The following is a 22,327-nucleotide window of genomic DNA, read 5'->3' on the forward strand; positions in this document are numbered from 1 at the left end:
CACACAGTTCACTTTTTCTTCCAGATCATCAGTAAAAACACGGAATAACACCAGAGCTAGAAGTGGTTCCTGCTTTTCTCCACTAGAAACACAAACACACACACACACACACACTTACTTCAATTTAATGTTACCATGGTCTTTCAGGAAGTTTTCAGTTCCCACAACCAGTGTCTGTATCCAAGTCAGTTTGAATGAGTTTTGAGAGTAAGACTGTGAGAGAATGTGTTTTACGTACTGTACTAAAGTCCAACTAAATTACCCCTCTACTGCCTTCTCTGGGCATTGGTGTTGTAATTCTATCTGGATTAAATTGTGTAGGCCTGCCATGTGTACGTCTCAGTGCTGGCAGGGATGGTTCCTCCCTAATGAAGACCTGCAGTTTTGTAATGCTGTTGTGTTCCAGCCTATTCCATTACCATGCGTGTCACGTGGGGTCTGGGCTGGAAGCCAGTGCAAATGTTTCTACAAGGACTTTAGGACATATATTTTAATTATGTCTATACTCCCCCCTACCCTTCTTCCCTTTTGTACATAGTTTTCCCTTAAGCCTTTGCAAAGTGCTCTGGTCCACCTGCCAGTGCTAGTTTCTTGTATGACTCTGGCCCCTTTAACCTCCCGTCGTGATAAGTGCCAAGGCTCTGGCTTGAAATACCAATACTGAACACTGTCAGGCCCTGCATGATTCCATCACTGCCTTCAGCTTAAGCTGGCATGGGAGGAGAGGAGCCACTCCCTGTGTGAGGGAGATTTATGGTCTCTGCGTAGTCAGAGCTCGGGGGAGGGGGATGGCTCTAGAATGAGCACCTAAAACTTTTCAAGATTAGAGAGAGAATGTCCTGATCTGAAGCCGATGGATGGAGGGAGACGGTCTCTCTGGGAGCACGGTGTGCACACAGCTGTCTCTTTCTAAGTCAGACTGGCATTTAACACAAATGGTAGTGCCACAGAGGCCACGTAAGGCTCCCACTTAAGCGGACCAGTTGTCACTAAGCATACAAAATAAAATGCAATGCAACGAGCTGTGTACCCGAGCATAACTAGGCTGGGGGTGGGTCTGATGGAAACAGTGTCGGTGTCTCTGTCTCTGTCCACGTGCTCTGTTGGGTGAATGGGATTGTACATGTCTGTGCGTGTAGAACAGGTGTGAATAGAAAGAGTGTGTGTAGGCATGGACTGGAGTAATATGAAGGGCTATTTTTTGTCCTTACTTTGCAAAAGGTATCTTTGAGCCTGTTTCCCAGTTTCTGTGTAGGCTTTGACCAGATGGCCAGTACTAGCCTACATCAAATTTCCTTCCTGTGGAATTGTATGCGACATCCCTGTTTTAGTTGAATGAGTTTCTCAGGGTTAATGTCATTACACTGGATCACAAGCAAATGAATGATCCTTATTATCTGGGCAAGTTTATTATTAAATTAACGGAATTTCCAGAGAAGTACCCATCACCCACCCACATGACCAAAGAGTGGGCAAAGCGCTCACAGGCTCCAGTGGCTGATGGCATCAGCCCATTGCCCAGGGGAATCTGGGGAGTGTATAGTTAGATCATTTTTGTGTCATTTGTGTCATTGGCATCATTGGCAAAGCTGAGATAGCCGATGGAGTGAGGGAGAACAGTAGGAGATTGGGTTTAAGCTTCAGGATGGTATGGAGCTCAGTAGGGTATTTTGTGCAAGAGTGAGAAGTTTAAACTTGATTCACTCGCTCCCCCTTACCCAGAGCAGAAATAGCTTGAATTTCCTCTTGCCTACATGTGTTTTATACCACTGTATGGCTCACTTCATTGGAGCTACTCCTGATTGACACTGGTGTCTGTTTGCAGGGTTGTTGTAGCCATGTTGGCCCCAGGATATGAGAGACAAGAGAAAGATAAGGTAATACCTTTTTCTGGAGCAACTGCTGCCAGTGGAAGCTGTAACAGGTGAGGCAGGCCATGCTCTTAGCAGGTGCTGAAGAGGGTGCTGGCTTGCAGGAGGCTTGACTGAGCGATAAGTGCAGGTAGTCTACGTGAGCGATGAGCACTGCAGAGAGCCCCTGGGTGAATCTCCATGGTGAGTGATGGGCGAGTCTGAGAGGCTGCATAGAGGAAGTGTTGTTGGGCCTTTTGCTACACAGTGCATATGTTACTGTTGTCAGCCCTTTAGCAGATTTCTACAGTGCAGTGAAAATAACTAGATTAACACAGCAAAGAGGATTAGAGATGCTTTGGGGAAGGGAAATGGGGAGGATGAGCAGAGGAGAGCATAAAAAGAGACAGTAGGAGTGCAAGTGCCAGGCTTCCTGGTGCATGTTACTCAGGATACCTGTCTTTGGCCCCTTCGGTTTCGGGATAGGCCAGTGGAACGGAACCATACCAGGCACGATGTCGAAGGAGAAACTGGAGTCGCTGGTAAAAAACATGGAGATCATGCTGTCCGAGGTGGAGCAGCTGAAGATCCACTGCACTAAGCAGACAGAGGAGGTGAACCAGGTGGTGCAGGAGCTGCGCCGGGAAAACAAGGATCTGATGCAGAAGTATGAGCGCATCTGCCAGGATCTGAAGGAAGCCAAGGAGACCATTGCCCAGCTTCAGGATACAAAGTTTGCCTTTGAGGCGAAGGAACGGCAAGCACAGAAGCTCAACAGGCAGCTGTGAAGCAATACAAAGGAGACGCATGAGATTTCCCAAGCAGACCTAAAACCAAACCTAAACCTTCTACCACTGGAACCAGAAATCACTGGACTGAACTGGACTACATCCTTCCCAGACCAAAGGGACATGCTAAAAAAAGTCACCTATTTGTGGGGGTGAGATCTCAGAAAGGCAAGAGAAGTGCAGCTTGGATTCTATCCCATGCCCCTTAGTAATGATTGCACATTTCATCATGCTGGGAGAAGATCCCTGACCCCTATCCTGGATCATAGAGATCTAAATTGTAGTTGTAGTGGTGACCAGCAAAACTTGAGCATGGCACCATCACATCTGCCATGGAGTTCACACAAGGACAGAGCTGCGGGAAAGGAACTGGACTCACTTTGAGTTTGCTGGAGGGGACTGGACTATGTGACTGCATAGAGGAGAGCGAGAGAGAGAGATTGTCTTCTCATTACTCCACTTTGTCGCCATATATGCAGGACTTTTCTGTACTAGCATTAGGCTTCAATACAGTCAGGCTTTCACTTGAGGTAAACTTTCTTACTGCCTGACTGAAAGACACTTGCAGAGGTGGCATTGTGTCAGCCTCACGGTTCCAAGCACTGGCTACTAAAGGCGTGACAGGCCAGAGGTTATTAATGCTATTACAGTCATTCTTGTCCTTTTCCCATTCCAAGCTGAAATGTAAAACTTGCTGGGATTTCTGTCTAAATTTCTGTTTCAGTGTAGTCAGCTCATGATGATTTGGAGTGTTTGGTGTGTTAGAATTAAATCTTGGTTGACTTTTTAACACTTTTTAACTGAAGAGCTATATTTTGACACCAGATTTACATTTATTAAATCTCAGTAACTGTGTATTAATGGACCAGGAATTAGAGGAAGAAAATGGAGGAGGAGGGTCGGGGGAATGTACTGTCAGGAGGCTGTTTTGCTTTCACTGTGTCTGTCATTTGGCTGTCTTGTCACCAGCACTGCAGTGGATGTTCAGTGCTGAATGTAGCTAAGAACAGGTGACTTTTGACCATACAGTGAATAGCGGGAGGGGTAGAAGGTGGGAGTGTGCGTGGGAGAGGCTGGTTAGAGAAAACAGCCTCAGAGCTTAAACAGAATAGCTGGAGTGGTTCCAGGAGGATCTTTCTTCCCATCAACTGTTCTATGATCGGCTTCCTTTTATCCTTCAAAACTTCTCTTTATTATTCTTTTGCAGCAAACTCAAACACACAGCGAGGGCCAAAGGGCAGGCAGAGAGGGGAAATTGAAAGGGAAAACTAATTCTAAAACTGCCAACATCAAATCATCACCTCTCATAGCCAGTGTGCAGCTGTTGGGTGTGTTTGTTTTTCCCAAATGATTAGCTATCCTGTAAAATATAATGTTCTTTGCTTTTGACGGAATCAGTGTCACTTTTTGATCAACAGAACAAGCCCCTAGAGCACTGGTTCTCAACCCGCGGCCCAATCAGCACACAGCTGCAGCCCATGTGATGTCCTCAGAGTGGTACAGATAGTGTATATAGGGTGTGGATGCAGTCCCTCATGACACATAGAGAGCTGCATAGGTGGCCCACAGTGGTAAATAGGTTGAAAATCACTGACCTAGAGGCTCAGGGGAATGGCTAATGCTGGGAGTCCTTAGATCCTGTGTCTGAAGAGAGAGGTGGAGTTGCTTGGTTGGCTGCTTTGGCGTCCCAGTGAAAACCCTGTGTTGAAAGATGCAAAACCCCTCTAATGAAGAGGTTTTCAAAATGCGGGGTGTGTGTGTGTGTGTGCAGAGGAATGTTCAGGGTGGCGGAGGGGCAGCGATGCCAGGGGGCTTGGACCAGTACCGTGCAGGGGGAGCTCGTGAAGGGAGCATCACCTCCGCCCTCTGTCTCACCTAAATGGGCTATCTAGCCTGTGGGTCAGTGTCAATGCCTCTGTGCCCAGTGCTAGCTCCGCCCCCAGAGACTGTCACACACAGCTTCCCCAACCCTGAAAACCTAAGGCGGGAGGGGTAGGTATTGGGGAAGGGGGCATAACCAAAAACTGAAACTCAAAATGGGAGGAGGGGCTCAGCTAAAAAAGTTTGAAAACCAGTGCTCTACTGGGTCCCCATCCAGCACAAGTGATGCCAAGTGGAGTTCTGCCATTGGCTTTAAAGGGTGCAGAGTCAGGCCCAGAGTGAAGTTAGATGCATTTTTCTCCTCCAAGACAACCTCGGTTTTAGCCTGATCCAAAGCCCATTGAAGTCCAGAGAATCCTTCCATTGATTTCAATGATCAGGCCTTCTGAGCAGAGTCACTGTGTCTGAACTGCAATCAGTGCACCTGGACTTTCATTCGACTTCATAGAAATAGATTTCACTCTAGAGATCAGTGTAAGCAGGATCCATTCCATAACAGTTTGTTCCATTTGTATCATCTGGGCCGGGGTTTAACTTTAGCTCTTCTGTTTTGGGTGGGGCAGACTAGAATATTTGAAAAACACTTTGGAGATAAGAGATTTTTCCTTTACGTTATAAAGTGTAACCTGAATAGAAATGTCTGAGCCTGACCCTGCATTCCTTGCAGTCCAATGGGAGTTTGCAGGGCACAGGAAACATAGGATCCAGAACTAAGTTTCTTGTGTTTTGTTCTTATGAATGTTTTCACTTCAAATTAATTTTCTAGCCCCAATCCACCTTTGCTTTGTTTTTCTACTTTTTTAAAATAATTAATATGTAAACCAATAATAAAAAGTAAAACAAATGTTATATGCACAGCTGTGGGAGCTTCTGTTCTGCGTAATTTCTCACTTTGTTCATATCATGCTGTGTGTGTGTGTGTTTACTCTAAGATAATTATTCCAGTTTCAACTCTGTGGAACAACAAAGGGACTAATGGAGAGCACACAGATTACTCACTGTTCCTAGGTTAATCACTCAAAATGGGATTCTCTCTCTGGCTGCCAGGTTCACTCTATATTTAAATCCTTGACACCAGGAGGAAAAGGCAATTCCTATGAACCTGTGATCAGTTTCTTGGCAATTAAGAGAATTCTAAGGCCTTGTCTACACTGCCACTTTACAGCACTGCAACTTTCTCGCTCAGGGGTGTGAAAAAACACCCCCCGAGCTCTGCAAGTTTCAGCACTGTTAAGTGGCAGTGTAGACACTGCACCAGCTACGCCCCTCATGAGGGTGGTTTTTTACACCAGCACTGGTGCCATGACTACAAAGCCACGTTAAAGCTGGCAGCGCTTTAACATTGCTAGTGAAGACATACTCTTAGTGTGTGTGTCTTGTTTTAGGAACAGGGCCAGCCCTAGACCAAATGGCACTCCAGGCCAAGAGTATCTTTGGTGCCCCCAAGCCCATTTGTTAAACTTTTGAATACCTTATTTTTTATTGCATTTGTAGCCAATTTCATTACTTTGATGCACGATTTCTCTCTCTCATATAAGCCAAGAAACGTGCACTCTAGAATCTGTAAATCTAAAAGGAGGTTCGACGAAGATGTAGTTCTCAAAAAGTCTGGAAGGTTCCACAAGATTCTACAAAGGTCCAGAACATTCTTGGAAGGTTAGTGGAAAAATGAATCCACATACAAAATACCTGAAATATTTTACTTCAAACATTCTATTTTTGTTTTGCTAACAAAAACAGCACTCAACCCTGGCACCCCCAGCCTGGCACCCCAGCAGTTGCCTGACCCTAAATCCTGCCCTGTTTAGGAATGGTGAAATGACTATATATAAATGTCCTACAACAGTGGGTTTGGGATGTGAAATGTATCCGAATGCTTTCTTTTTTTTTTTTTTGGAATTGAAAACATGCCCACTGATCTCTTGCTTGTATAACTCAGGAGTAGCTCCACTGATTTAAAACCAGCATAAAGGAGATTAGAACTGGACCTTCTGTTTTTACATCCAAATCTTCACATGTCCAGATGCAGAATAGTACCTTCTCTTAAAATTAGTCATGGACTTTGGAAGATTTTAATTTCAAAATTATTCAGACATGTTTTTCCTCCTCTCTCTTTTAAGGTAAGGACGATAAGCTTGTGCTTGGTTTTTCTCATTTCACCTGGCCTGGACTCTCCAGCAGGTCATGATTTTAATCTCAACTGGTTGGAACTAGAGTCATAGAGTTTAATGCCAGAAAGGACCAGATCATCTAGCCTGACCTCCTGCAGTCAAAGGCCACCAATGGACCAAAAATAAGTAGTGACAGGCTGATCACTTGCCTGGCAGTGGAGAGGGGCAAGGGCAGTTGCCTAACTCTCTGAATGCAAAAGGTCAGTTCATGTGCTGTCCCTCTGGGGAAATGCAGTGTGGGAATCAGAGCCCAGCTGACACAAAGGGCTGGCGAAGGGGCCGGAATCTGACTCACGGACTCTAGAGCCCAGGCTGTGCTGTGCCGGAGCAGCAGCCAGCGAATAAAGTCGTTCTACCCAACTAGAAGAGGGGTGCCTCTGCCGCTGCGCGTGAGTCCTGCGGGTTAGTACAGCTGGCAATTGAACCCATCACCTTCCTCATCTCTAGGTGGCAGCTCTACCGCATTAGTCAAGAGGAAGCCTCGCATGGCCTGACCCAGTAGCGGCTAGGCTAGGCTAGGCTCTTATATCAATCACTCTTCCCTGGTGGTGCAGGCAGTGGCAGGGTGCTGACTGATTTCATTGGACTTCACTGGACTGTCCTGTCTTGATGCACCCGAGTAAAGAATCTGAATGGGAATGAGAGCGGCACCTCCAGCTTCAGGCTCCGCACTGAGATTTTTACACACAAGCCCATTCGTTTACTATTGATCAAGGTTGTATTTCGGGGGGGATGTACCATGAGCGGATGTATGGGAATCCTTGGCTGGCAGTTCATGTCATTTCAGCAGTCGTCTTGCTGAGACTGACTGTAGGACTTTGCCAGACTCTCCCAGCCCCTCAGGGGCATGAATGAACGGGAGTATAGCTTTGTTTGGGAGCACTCACCCCTTGCATCTTAGCAGTAAGCCCAGAGCATCCATCCAGTACCGGCCTTCTCTACTTGGCCAGCATGCTCATGCATGGGGAAGAACTCCCAAGGGAAGTGGTGGGCTGGAATGAAAGCTCAGTACCCCCCCACATAGCCTGGACATACAGTCCCTTGCATCAAGAGGTGAAAGAGCCCCAGCTGGTATCCACCCTGGGCAGGATGAGCTGGAGTCCCTTACTCCTCACCACTGCAAATGAGAAACAACCATATGAAAACTTTGTTTTAAAAAATGCTGAGTGCCCATCAGTGGTCGCTCCTGGGTGTTCAAGACTTGATAATCAGGCAGGTGCCTAAATATGAACATAGGAGCCTGACTTTAGACTCTATTTGGAAATTGTTAGCCTGAATTCTTTGTTTCATTTCAAGCCTATGTGTGTCAAAGACACTATAATAATAGCAGTACTCACAGAGTATTGATTCATGTGGCTGTAGCCCTGCTAATATTGGGAATTATTTTTCATGTACTTTACCCCACCCTACTCAGATACTATTGCCCCCTCTCCTAACCTGACCAGACTCCTACTGAGCCCTATACCCAGATGCCACAGAAAGAACATATCTGCTAATAATTGTAATCATACAAAAGTTCTGTTAATTCAACTGATCACACTGCACCGAGTGGGCCAGTCCTCAGCACTCCAGGAGATATATCACAGGAGTGCATAGGTGGCCAGACCCCTGGAACAGAGAGGCAGTTATGGAGCAGTGCAAGAATTCCTGGTAAAAAATAACTATTGCAAGTAACTTGTTTGGTATAAACAACAAGGAGTACTTGTGGTACCTTAGAGACTAACTAATTTATTTGGGCATAAGCTTTCGTGGTCTAAAATCCAATTCATCAGATGCATGGAGTGGAAAATACAGTAGGAAGATATATATATACAATAGTACATGAAAAGATGGGAGTTGCCTTACCAATTCTAACAAGACAATTCAGTTAAAGTGGGCTATTATCAACAGGAGGAAAAATCACTTTTGTAGTGGTAATCGGGGTGGCCCATTTCAAACAGTTGACAAGAAGGTGTGAGTAACAGTAGGGGGGAAATTAGCATAGGGAAATTAGTTTTTAGTTCTTGTAGTGACCCATCCACTCCCAGTCTTTATTCAGGCCTAATTTGATGGTGTCCAGTTTGCAAATTAATTCCAGTTCTGCAGTTTCTTATTGGAGTCTGTTTTTGAAATTTTGTTGTTGAAGAATTGCCACTTTTAAGTCTGTTGTTGAGTGTCCAGGGAAGTTGAAGGGTTCTCCTACTAGTTTTTGAATGTGATAATTCTTGACATCTGATTTGTGTCCATTTATTCTTTTGCGTAGAGACTGTCCAGTTTGAGCAATGTACATGGCAGAGGGGCATTGCTGGCACATGATGGCATATATCACATTGATAGATCTGCAAGTGAACGAGCCCCTGATGGTGTGGCTGATGTGGTTAGGTTCTATGATGGTGTCCCTTGAATAGATATGTAGACAGAGTTTGCAACAGGGTTTGTTGCAGGGATAGGTTCCTGGGTTAGTGTTTTTGTTGTGTGGTATGTAGGTGCTGGTGAGTATTTGCTTCAGGTTGGGGGGTTGTCTGTAAGCGAGGACTGGCCTGTCTCCCAAGGTCTGTGAGAGTGAGGGATCGTCCTTCAGGATAGGTTGTAGATCTTTGATGATGCATTGGAGAGGTTTTAGTAGGGGGTTGAAGGTGATGGCTAGTGGCATTCTGTTACTTTCTTTGTTGGGCGTGTCCTGTAGTAGGTGACTTCTGCGTACCCTTCTGGCTCTGTCAATCTGTTTCTTCACTTCAGCAGGTCACACCTTGCTGTAGTCACACAGCAGAGTCTATCTACAAGGGAAGTCTCATAATACTTTCCAGCTTTCATCTGAGTAGCTCAAAGTGCTTCATGAACATTAACGACTCCTCACAGGCTTGTGCTCCTGGGGGTAGGTAAGTATAGTCATCCCTGTGTTAGAGATGAGGAAGCCGAGAGTCCAAGGGATCAAGTGACATGCTCAGGATCAGAAAGTGAGTCATGGCAGAGCTGGGGTTAGAACCCAAGTCCCTGTCTCTGTTCCCTGCTGGAAGTACACAGATATTACTGGATCCTGCTAAAATAATGAAGGAAAACTTAAATAGCAACAGCCTGTCAGTCATGTGAAGCTTGTCAAGCTCTGTATTCTTATATGAATCAGTCCTTCTGAAAGGAGAAAGGAATTTCCCTGGCAATAAGGGAGTCTGGTGGTTCCTTTCCATTAAAAGTGCTCTGAGGGTTTGTTGGAAGAAAAGCTGGAATTGCTGCTGCCAGGACAGACCCCAGCCTAAGAGATCAACAGCACAACAGAAGGGATCTCCTTCACAACATGCTTCGTGCCAAAAATGTTTGTTTAACAATATAAAACAGGTGACCTGACCCACCCAAATTCTCCTCCAGTTGGTGGTCACCCCTGTGACACTGCCATTGCCTCCCCATGCATCCCCTGGATGTAGCAGGCTGGTGGAGAAGTGAGTGTCCTGTTTATCTGATTAGATTTGGTGCATCATAAATCTCAGGTTCACTGTCAAATTATGAGAATGACCTTGGATCAGTGCATTGTCACCTCTTTTTTCATTCAGAAGTGTTTCCAGTACTTACAAGGTATACAGGGATCACTTCCTCTTTCACAGAAACAGTGTACACTTTAACTACTTACAATGGCAAGCGTGGGGTCACCATGCAGACATTTGTTGCACATTTATATACAATCATTTCGTTGCTTAGAATGTATCCTTAGGGCACCACTTTGGCCTGGAAATTTTGCAATTTCAAGCTGTCTTGTGAGACCTATAGTACAGACTTCCTGAGATGAGCTGGGCCTGGATCAAAATCCCACAAGAACAGCCTTTGTTTTCCCATGTTCCTGCCCTCCTGTTGGACTCAGGAAGTGTGAGGTACAAGGCCTTTTTTGTTTGGCTGGTGGTTGGGTTTGGGTTTTTTTTGTTTTGTTGGGGGTTTTTTTTGGTTGATAAAATGAACTTCACCAAAGTTTCAGGTTGTTTGAGTTTGGAGTGAAAGTTCTGGTCAGTTCTGATTTTATTTCAACGTCCCCAGGGAGCAGTTCTTCAATCTTTATGGTTAAAAATCTCCAGATGCTGTGTTCAGCCAGTGTCTGCTTTAGCAAAGTAGGCATAGCTGTTTCTTGGCTATGTCCTGGCTAGATTCCAGTGTGGGCAATTACATTCCTCCTTCCAAAATTCCTCCTGTAACTTCAATTGTCAGTCACAAGAGCAGCATTGCCTAACCCAGGCTTTCAAAAATCGTGAGAATGGCTTAAAAATCATGTAATCTCTAAAACAAGGCATTTGGAGTTCTGTTTATTTGCCTACTGGCTTTGGAAGCTTTAGGGATCATGTTTACAAGCTTTTCTCCACAACTGTGAGCTGAGAAATTTACTTTAAAAAAGTATTACAATCTGAGAGGCTGGTATATTCACACGATGCCAAGGTCTGGGGGGTTAAGAAAAACATCAGCTAACACAAGACTTGTTATAAAATCATGAGACTTGGCAACACAGATTTCTGGTCAGCTTGGGGATGGTTCTCCAGCAGGGCCTTGGGCTGCTCCACCCACAGCTTGTATGCCAGGTTGCTCAGGAAGCGCTTGGTCCTGCCACAGCTGAGACAATGTACGACCATCCAGTGCCGGCTGCAGCATCTTCTCTAGCACACCATGGAGCTGGCTAGATTGCTGGGCTCAACGGGTAGTGATCAATGATTCCATGTCTAGTTGGCAGCCGGTATCAAGTGGAGTGCCCCAAGGGTCAGTCCTCAGGCCGGTTTTGTTCAATATCTTCATTAATGATCTGGAGGATGGTGTGTGATTGTACTCTCAGCAAGTTTGCAGACGACACTAAGCTGGGAGGAGAGGTAGACATGCCAGAGGGTAAGAATAGGATACAAATTAGAGGGTTGGGCCAAAAGAAATCTGATGAGGTTCAACAAGGACAAGTGCAGAGTCCTGCACTTATCACAGAAGAATCCCATGCACCGCTACAGACTAGGGACCGAATGGCTCGGCAGCAGTTCTGCAGAAAAGGACCTAGGGGTTACAGTGAATGAGAAGCCGGATATGAGTCAACAGTGTGCCCTTGTTGCCAAGAAGGCCAATGGCCTTTTGGGATGTATAAGTAGGAGCATTGCTAGCAGACCGAGGGACATGATCGTTCCCCTCTATTCGACATTGGTGAGGCCTCATCTGGAGTACTGTGTCCAGTTTTGGGCCCCACACTACAAGAAGGATGTGGAAAAATTGGAAAACGTCCAGCGGAGGGCAACAAAAATGATTAGGGGACTGGAACACATGACTTATGAGGAGAGGCTGAGGGAACTGGGATTGTTTAATCTGCGGAAGAGAAGAATGAGGGGGGATTTGATAGCCGCTTTCAACTACCTGAAAGGGGGTTCCAAAGAGGATGGATCTAGACTGTTCTCAGTGGGCACTGATGACAGAACAGTGAGTAATGGTCTCAAGTTACAGTGGGGGAGGTTTAGGTTGGATATTAGGAAAAGCTTTTTCACTAGGAGGGTGGTGAAGCCCTGGAATGCGTTGCCTAGGGAGGTGGTGGAATCTCCTTCCTTAGAGGTTTTTAAGGCCTGGGCTTGACAAAGCCCTGGCTGGAATGATTTAGTTGGGGATTGGTCCTGCTTTGAGCAGGGAGTTGGACTAGATGACCTCCTGAGGTCCCTTCCAACCCTGATGTTCTACAAACTATGAGCAAGAACTCACTGTCCTCCATTAGCTACACTGGCATTCTGTCAGCTTCTTTCCTCCTGAGCACTTTTTACTGTTGCTAAATTGTTCTCCCCGCTGGTTTTTCACAAGGGATGTGAACTACATGGTGCATGTTAAAGGAGAAAAGAGCATCTCAAATAGAGATGGACCCGAGCTGCAATATTCATCTCTGGATATAGCCTAACTCCTCCAAAATGCTTGGACCTTTAGATCTGAGGGTCTGGTTAAGCCCGTCATAGATATGGGGCCAGTTGTGAACTGGATTTGGATTCAAATTTCCCATGGTCCGGGGGATGCCTGGCTGATGACTTGTGGTTCTGGCCCACCTCTAGTTTCAAAGGAAATGTGATTAAATTCAATATTTTGTTATTTAGACTTGGGAATTTATTGAAAATGAGGAACAGTAAGTGGAACTAGGAATTACTGTATCTGTCTCTTGAAATGCTGCCGGCAGCTACAGTAAAACTAGTTATGAAGGGCTCCACCCAGGCAATAACTTGCAGCACAATTTTCAATTAAAGCACGCACACATTCAAAGGGAACTGGAAATCATCCCAAATCAGGCTCTTCCATGTGTGCACGGCTACAACTCTGGCTTTCAAAAGCAAAACAGGAAACTCATGAAGAAACTTTGAGGCTCAAGGGGTTAAATGAAATCCAACTCTCCTTTTCCTGTGCAGTAAGGATTAGTAACCAAACAGAAGCTGGGGAGAGGAGAGTGTTGGAGCCACTGATTAAGCTACAGAAGTGGGGAAGTGGACACACAGCTGGGCTACAGGGTGGCTTTAGTGCCTCTAAACCTTACACTCACCTTCAAACAAACTGATGCAGAAGGTAAGAGTTAGTTTTGCATTGTGGGTCGCTTCTTTCCTCTCCTCTTCATCTCATTTACCACTTGTCTATTTGTCTTTCCTTTGCCATTTATGGCTTTTTATTTCCAACTACTTTTTATCAGCCTGGCTACAGTTTAAAGGGCAAGAGAGATGTTTGCTGAATGGAGTCCTGTGATTGCAAACTCAGATTTCCTGGCAGAGAGGGAAGGAGAAGGCACCCATATATTCAGTGAATGTTAATCCCTGCTGCTTTACACTCCCAGGTTAATTAGTCCAGGGGCTAATATAATCAAACAGCCATTACTAACATTCTCGGGGGAGAGGGAAGAGGTATCAGTTAATGTTGGATGAGCCTAGGGGCTAGGTGCCTAAATAGATCCTGCCAGCATGAGTGTAGAAAGCAATATAAGTTTAGCAGGGCTTGTATTGGTGCCAGTGGATTCCTGTGCCTATTGGTAATTAATACTCAAATAACCATTACTATGGGAGACAGCTGTGTGGATTGAAGGAGCACCTGCCTACTTCCAGAGGAAGTGTCTCTCTATCCTGATCATTACACACCTATTTCACCTGTTCAGAACTTACACCTGATCCTGCAGACCTCTTCTCAAGGAAGGGTTTGCAGGATCAGGCCCCACGCTGACATCTTTTGTGGTTTTCCTGTTGCTAAGCAAGTGAACATGTCAGCTGAGAAGGCTACTTTGGAAGCTCACTCTGAGAAAGAGATGGTAAAAGGATGGCTATTGTTGTGACAAGTGCTGTGCTAAATCTAAAGGCATAGGATTTGCAAAGTGCCATGGTATTCCCTGGGGAAGGGCCAGCTGCTTTAAAGGACTTACACAGCTCAGAAAACCCTCATGGCTGTCCAGCAAGGAGTTCCCAAGATCAGGAGGTACTAGACTTGGTATAGGAGCACGGGGAGGGGGATGAAGGCTAGGTGGGTCTGTTTGTAAAGCTTGATTAAAAGGATTTGTACCTCGGTACTCAGTGATCTTGGAAACTTTTGCACTACATTTAGGTTGTACGCTCCCCATTTCTACATTGCACCAGTGCAGAGCCATTCAGCAAGATTGTGTGTAGACAGCTTTGGGACTCATACTCCCATTCCTCTCTGTACTTTGATAGATGTGATCCCCTCTCTTTCTGTAATGCTTTTTGATCCTGGAATGTTTCATAAATGGTATAGACACAGGTCCAGTAAAATGCAGCTATTTCTGGGGTGGAGGTCAGCAAGCAAGAGCACAGCCCACTGTACAACAGTGTGTGTGTGGTAGGCAGTGTTGTCCAGGGATAGCAGGACAAACACACTGCTCTTATAGAAAGTGCTGGGGGATTTTTAATGCCTACCAAAACTTATAGGGCCATGGTTTTTAAAGGGATAGTAACTTAAACATCATTTAAAAAGATAAATTGCTTTACCTACATTACTAAAACAGATTAAAATGAAAATTTTCAAAAATTAAATTAAAATTTCCACTATAGATGTTCTGTGTTTACTTTATTATTTCTCTCTGGTTGAACAATGAAGATATGTTAGTTTCACTTTTTTTTTAAGTCACTTTCATTCTCAGATTCTTCAGTTTTGTAAGTGTCCTGTGTCCTTTGTCCCCCCTCCCCCCCCCAAAAAAAGCCAACAACAAAAACAACTCTGAGGCCAAATTTGCCTTTACAATGACCCCGTAAAGTCGTACTGCATCCACACAGTAAATTGTGTGGAACCTGATGTACTTACATTAGATGGATAAAGGCCTGAGTTGACCCGCTGATATTGGAGACTCTGATCCCATAGAAGCTACACACCTAAGGCTTGGCTAGTAAGATATCCCCTGTAAATGTAACCTGTGAGACAGAACTCCAAATGATTTGTGGCAAATGTCAAGCAGGGGTGCAAAATTTTGTTGCTAGGTCTCTCCGTATTCTCTCTCTCCTTAATAGTTTAAAAAAACATTTGAATTTGTTTGCTTTTAAAAATAAGCTGTAAATAAGCTTATGCTCTAATAAATTGGTTAGTCTCTAAGGTGCCACAAGTCCTCCTTTTCTTTTTGTGAATACAGACTAACACGGCTGTTACTCTGAAACCTGTAAATGAATGTGTCTCTCTAAACAGAAGGATGGCAACTCTGAGGCTGGGATGCAGCATCAGACAGAAGTTAGAGAATGGATAACCTGCAATGGTGGTGTTTTATAAGCTAGTTGCCTTCTGATGCAGTCTGTTTCTGGTTTTGGCTCACCCCTTTTTGAGTCCAGGTGTTTATCAAGTGTGATGTAAGTGTTCTGCAGTGTCAGTTCATCTAGTCATTAAGGGGTTAGTTATCTCACAAGATATGCACGTGGACTCAGCTGGAGTGCATGTGAGTAGCTGTGTTCCAATTTGCATGATGTGCTAGGAAAGGTGATACCTTGGTGCTGCCTTGTGTTTTGTCTAGAGACCCAGCTGCTCTGTAGAGCAACTTGGGAATTTTTTTATTATTATTAACAACACTTTAATTATAGTATTGCCCAAAGGCTCCAATCTGGATTGAGGCCCTATTGTTCTGGATGCTGTACAAACATAAAAAAGAGAGAATCCCTGTCCTGAAGGGTTTACTCCTTAGGCTGCTGATGGTTATCTCACTCTTTAAAGTCTATCTGTAAAATGATTTCATGATTTCTGTGTGTATATAAAGTCTGCTGCAGTTTCCACGGTAAACATCTGATGAAGTGAGCTGTAGCTCACGAAAGCTCATGCTCAAATAAATTGGTTAGTCTCTAAGGTGCCACAAGTACTCCTTTTCTTTTTGCGAATACAGACTAACACGGCTGTTCCTCTGAAACCTGTAAAATGATAAACACTTCGTTAAAGAAACCAAGTCTGTGCCTTGTGATTCTTCAGAGCACAGCATGTGCAAATAGTAAGTCTCATAAGAGAATGAGCTGTTTCTGTGAATAAGAATAGCATCTGGCATTATAGTACCTAGGATGGGATTATGAGCATTATCAATCCTCTCCTTTTAGGCTATAGGTTCATCACCATTTGGGATCAGGAGGAATAATTTTTCTCCCAGAGACACAATACTGCTCCAGCATGAGCCTGAATGGCTTCGCTGCAATGTTATAGCCCTGTGACTCAAGCCAAGGGCACCGGAACCAGGGTATGTGTGCAGGGGGGCCATGGCCCTCCCACTTTTTAACAGGTTTCAGAGTAGCAGCCATGTTGGTCTGTATCCGCAAAAAGAACAGGAGTACTTGTGGCACCTTAGAGACTAACAAATTTATTGGAGCATAAGTTTTCGTGGGCTACAGCCCACTTCATCGGATCCACTTTTTAACATGGGTGTAGTAGCCTCAGGCAGGCCTGGCAGAGGCTGCGTTTTGCAGCAGGGGAGCTGAAAAGGTGATCAGCTCCCCTGCCACAAAGTGCAGCCCCTGCTAGCACTGCCTGCCTCTTCCTGGTGGGGGGGCTGAGGTGGGCCTTAGTCCCCCCACTATGGGGCCCCGCCCCTGCTCCTCCTCTTTCCTGAGGCTCTGACCCTGGCCAGGCCAGAAGCTGAAGCCGGGCTGTTAAGAGCTGCCCAGGGAACCCAGGCTGCTGTGGAGAGCCCCAGACCCTCCACCTGCCTTGTGTGGTGTGCACCAGGGGGCAGGGACATGGGCTGGGGGCTGCTCTCCAGCTCCCTGTCCAGAGCAGGTGGAGGATCTGGGGCTCCCCACAGTGGCACAGGCTCCCTGGTCAGCTCTTACCATGGCCTGGCTCCGGTTATCCAGCCTGCCTAGGGAGCGGGGCCTTGGGGGAAAAGGGAGGAGTAGGGGGAGGGACCTTTCGGGGAAGAGGAGGAGCAGGGATGGGGGCATGGTTCTGGCACTGGTGGTCAGCCCACTTCTATGCAGGTTCTGGTGCTCCTGGCCCAAGTCCTGTGGGCCCGAGTCAGTTGGCAGCTGTGGGTCTTTTATTGCAGTGTAGACATGGATTCCTTTGAAGCATCCAATATTGGTTATGGTTAATGGCAGGATACTGATGCTAGATGGACCACTGGTCTGATCCAGTACATACATTCGTAAATCCTTAAAGGTGTCCCTTAATCCTGAGGAATTTACCCACTGTTCTGTGAGGATAATAGAGTCATCTCCCATTGTAATCTTTGCTCTGCAGGAGCTCATTGTGTGTATATCCACCCAAGGTTGTCTCTTATTTGACTCCATTAGGATCAGACCAATAGTCCATCTAAATCCAGTATCCTGTTTCTGACAGTGACTAAAAGGCATCTCTGGTTTCTGAAGAGGGGCATATATGAATGGAACTGGATGATTAACTACACATGTGCTTGTGCATATGTACACGCCATGTGTTCCTGCTCGCTCACGCAAATGCACAAACACACTCAACATGCAAATGTATGATGATGTCTGGAAAAACTGTACCACCCATGAATTGTTTATTTTGCTACTTAGTTATTAGAGCAGTGACTGCTGTGCTCTGGCTGCTACTAGGGAAGCACAGTGATGGGTCTTTGCGGAACAAACAGCAGGTTTATTTTTAGATGACACAGTTATCATTTTTCTCTGATCACACAGTCCCATATGTGCTTCCTTTCATATCACACTGCAGTGCCAGGAGTGATCACACATTCATAAAGCTATTTTTTTAAAGGTAATTTTTAGCAACTGCTGAAAGATGCCAGGCTGGCAGCCCTGGAGACGGAAGCTCTGTTTCTCCTAGCGCAGGTATGGCCTCTTAACTTTTTTTAGTGGAGTCAAAAGGATTTTTCAATTCTGCTAGCTTTAGTCTCCTGCCACTTACACAGCAATATAAAACTGGTGTAACTCCATCACTTCCTCAGACATACTTCTGATTTACACCACTAAGGGAGAGAAGACTCGGGCCCCACAGGCACAAAGAGAGAAAGAAAACGGTTCAGATTATTTTTATGTTTACACTTGGACTATTACAATACTTGTATGGTTGAGAAAATTGTCTTTTGTTGTTGTTGTTGAGGAGGGAGGAATAGTTTAATTGGAGGTAATTACCCAGCATCTAGACTCTAGTTAGGTTCTTAAGAAGTTTCCCAAAGTTACGTGTGTTAACCAGAGCAGATAACAAGTTTTTAAACATCACTGTCTTTGTCTACATTCAGTGCTAGTGTTTAAAATCATGTTAGTTAATACACGTTAGCTAAAACTTTTAAAACCCCACTCATTTTCTTAATCTATCCAAACCCCAAATTAATGACCCATAGCAGTATTAGAATATGAATGTAAATCCTTAGCTAGTCTTTTTCATTCCTTTTAATGCTTAGGCTTTTTTAATTTTAATTCTTGTCATGTATTTTCTGTAGGTTTATTCTATTGTGGCTTGTAGCTGTCTAAATTTTTTATATGGGGGAATGTAATAGAGACTTAATCAACATGTGTAGTCAGTGAGATTACTAAATTACAAGTTACAATTACATCTTTATTTTTTTTGAAGAAATTTGTAATGGAACCCTGGTTGCAACCTTAACTCTGGAAGGCTTGTTGCAGAGGGCTAAACTTGAACAGATCCCTTATTGTCTGCCTATTACTAGCCTCATGAAATATTGTATTTTTCCTTGTAATGGAACATTACAGGCTGGGACAACCACTACCTCTTCTCTGATGCACAAGGCATACCTACAAATGTGTTCCATCTACATCACTAATATGACTGTACTGTGCATTTCATGGGGTAGGAAAGCCACAGATGTGCAATTTCTGCAAAGACATAGCCTCATCTCGCTTTGCCATCCCACCCCTTGTGGGTGTGTGCAGGTGAAGCCTCACTGTGGAATCCCCTTGGTCAGGAGGTGCCAGAATCTGACATCACTGTTGTAGCTGATGGTTTTTCAGTTGCTCTTTTCACAGTGCCTACGTGATGGGATTGAAACAAGCTTTTTGTCTGCCTGGCCACGCCTGTTCCTGACTCTCAGGTCCAACAGTGTCTGCCATGAGTTACTCTTGATCGATTCTCCTGAAGTTCTGCTAAGCTTGGCATTGTTGTAAGATTCTCTTGTGATAATGTGGCCAGCTTGGGTGGGCCCTATCAGTGATCTAGATATAATCATATGTCTATTGTGAACAGTGCCCCAGATCTCACCATCTCTCCCTCCCAAATTACAGGGGACTTAGGTGTCAAAGTGATGGGGTAGTGACTGGAGACGTCAGTACTAATTGGGTCAGAAGCTTGTATGGGTGTCTTGGTTTAGTCCTTAATACAAAACCACAAACGTAGCTTTATTCACAGGGCTGGAATTGCCAGGCATGGTTCAGATCACAACTGAAGTGCATTGGCAGATCTGTAGGGGTGGATAGGACTGGAATAGCATGAGGTGCTGCAGGTCAGGATTGAGGTGTGTTGGCAGAGCTGCATGGGTTCCCGATTGGAATAGCAGGCAATGCTGCAGGTTGAAATTAAAGTATGTTGACAGCTGTGCAGGGCAAACTTACAAAGCACCTGCGCTTAACCATGAAGTAAGAGAGTGCTCTCCCTGTTGCTGCTATCGTCTGTATCTTATTTTAAGTTCAGAATTCACCTCAAATCTAAAAATGTAACAACTTCATTTAAGAAAAAAGTTACGGCTGAAAGCGTGTTTCAGTGATGACTAATACAAAAATAAAATTACTTTCTTAGAATCCTGCACCTTTTTACAAAAGGTCAAACATTAACGAGTATGGAAATGAAGAGTTAGGGGATCCAGCCAGTTCCCCACTGCCATGTAAACCTTTCTCAAGCACCAAGTCGCACCACTGTTTGCCCTCTGGTCTCCTAGTCGTGCTCCATCCCTCCATTGTCTCCTAGCATTTCCAGCCAGTTTATATGTACAGACATTTTAAAATTTTAAACGTAGCTCTGTCTGAGTGTGTCCCAGGTCTTAGCTGCAGGTAACAGGAGAGTGGGAAGGGAAACACAATACAACCATTTTAACACACACTTGCTTGCTCATTTTCTATACAGAGTATTTTTCCACCTTGGCTCAAAGGGAGTCAGGACCAGGGCTTGCTTTGGCTTGGTGAAAAACAGAGATAGAAATGTCAAATAAAAGACAGTTTGCTTCAGGCAGGGGAGAAAAGAAACAGCGATTAAGTTAAGTCTCTTGGACCCAGTTTAATCCTCCTGTCTAAGGCAAAGGATCAGTTTCTCTATGCTTCCTGGCTTGGTCCTCAGACCTTCCTGACCCTGTTTCCAGCCAGGGGAGAGCTAACCCTCATATGGCTTCTCCCAGCCTCTTTATATCGCTGCTCCAGTGAGCCCCTAGTTGCCTACCTCTGTATAGGACGTGCTTACCCCATTTCACGCTCTTCATATTAAATCTCTAATTCCTATGCTAATCCCTCCACAAACCCTAAAAAAGTTACCTGATTCTCCCTGGCATGGCCAGCAAACCAAAAAAAAAAAAAAAAAACCCCATGGAGTTGAGCCATTTTGGGGATATGGTGTGCAAAACATTTTAAGAAAATAAACAGGGAAACTTTTTTTAAAACATCATGGGCCAGATTCTCTGTTCATGTAAACTTTCAGCTATGACTAAACCAGTTTAAGAATCAAGCTCCATAATTTTAAAACTCCCTTTCTGATTGGTTAGTTGGTGTGTTTCTTGGGATTTTTTTTTTCTTTTATTTTTCTTCTAGACTTCCCAGAAAATCTGTCCTGGCATAGAATTTTAGGACTGCAAGGGACCTTGAGAGGTCATCTAGTCCGGTCTCTTGCCTCATGGCAAGATTAAGTATTATCTAGACCATTCCTGACAGGTGTTTGTCTATCTGCTCTTAAAAATCTCCAATGATGGAGATTCCACAACCTCCCTAGGCAATTTATTCCAGTGCTTAACTACCCTGACAGTTAGGAAGTTTTTCTTAATGTCCAACCTAAACCTCCCTTGCTGCAATTTAAGCCCATTGCTTCTTTTCCTATCTTCAGAAGTTTAGGAGAACAATTTTTCTCCCTCCTCCTTGTAACAACCTTTTACGTACTTGAAAACTATTATCATATCCCCACTCAGTCTTCTCTTTTCCAGACTAAACAAACCAAATGTTTTCAATCTTCCCTCATAGATCATGTTTTCTAGACCTTTAATCATTTTTGTTGCTCTTGTCTGGACTTTTAGCGTGTAAACCAGGCATTGCTATCTGTCCAATGATTTTGTGAAAAGATATAGTTTAAAAAGAGAGAGAGAGATGGGTAACCCATTTTGAAAAGCAGCTGCCTAAATCGTATCAGCCATTTCCTCATGACCAAAAGGGCATGGTGTGCAGTGACTCATCCTGAGCTTCTATGGCCTCATTTGCAAATGCAGATATGACTTTTGCACAAGCTGTTTAGGCAGACACCCATAGAGCTGGGTAAAGGTGCCCAGGATTTCACATGAAGCTATAAGTTGGACCAAGGCTGTGTCAGAACATAGACCCGAGCTCGCTGAAAGGTGCAAGCCTTACTGAGCCTGGTCTGAGTTTGGAGTTTGCAATGAAATGAGATTCACTGAGTTTCTAGTTTCCATTGCCACAGTGTTCCCCTGGTGTAGTCAAAGCTACGGTGGAGGTACTGCTACAGTGCAGACTATCAGCTCTTTCCAGGCCTCCTAATTGCTAGTAATGGGTGAACCTCAAAATCTTCAGTGTTGGGTGAGTTCAGTGTTAAACCTGAGAGTCTGGATGCTTATCCCAGCCTCTTGGGACTGCACAGCTGGGCTGCAAATTTCACCAGTGCCACCTCTCACAAAATTGGTGGGATCTCGTTCTGGCCAGGTTGGATTCAAACCAAGCAGCCCCTCTTAGTATTCTGACAGGTTTCAGAGGAACAGCCGTGTTAGTCTGTATTCGCAAAAAGAAAAGGAGTACTTGTGGCACCTTAGAGACTAACCAATTTATTTGAGCATGAGCTTTCGTGAGCTACAGCTCACTTCATCAGATGTTTACCGTGGAAACTGCAGCAGACTTTATATACACACAGAATTCATGATTTCTGTGTGTATATAAAGTCTGCTGCAGTTTCCACGGTAAACATCTGATGAAGTGAGCTGTAGCTCACGAAAGCTCATGCTCAAATAAATTGGTTAGTCTCTAAGGTGCCACAAGTACTCCTTTTCTTAGTATTCTGGCACTTCTGCTTCCAGGCCCACCCTTTCAAATCTCAAAAA

At 44.7% G+C, this 22,327-nt stretch overlaps 1 protein-coding gene across 1 annotated transcript in view; it reads left to right on the top strand.

Annotated features, from left to right (window-relative positions):
• The first annotated feature begins 13,083 nt into the window (after positions 1 to 13,083).
• PAPLN (papilin, proteoglycan like sulfated glycoprotein) overlaps positions 13,084 to 22,327 on the top strand; it is a 73,635-nt gene continuing 64,391 nt past the window's right edge. Inside the window, exon 1 of the mRNA XM_073348537.2 lies at positions 13,084 to 13,203. Within this exon, the coding sequence (XP_073204638.2) occupies positions 13,195 to 13,203 (9 nt within the window). The 5' untranslated portion in view covers positions 13,084 to 13,194. The remainder of the gene's footprint in view (positions 13,204 to 22,327) is intronic.

The sequence above is a fragment of the Lepidochelys kempii genome, chromosome 6 (genome assembly GCF_965140285.1).
Source record: "Lepidochelys kempii isolate rLepKem1 chromosome 6, rLepKem1.hap1, whole genome shotgun sequence".
NCBI lineage: Eukaryota > Metazoa > Chordata > Testudines > Cheloniidae > Lepidochelys > Lepidochelys kempii.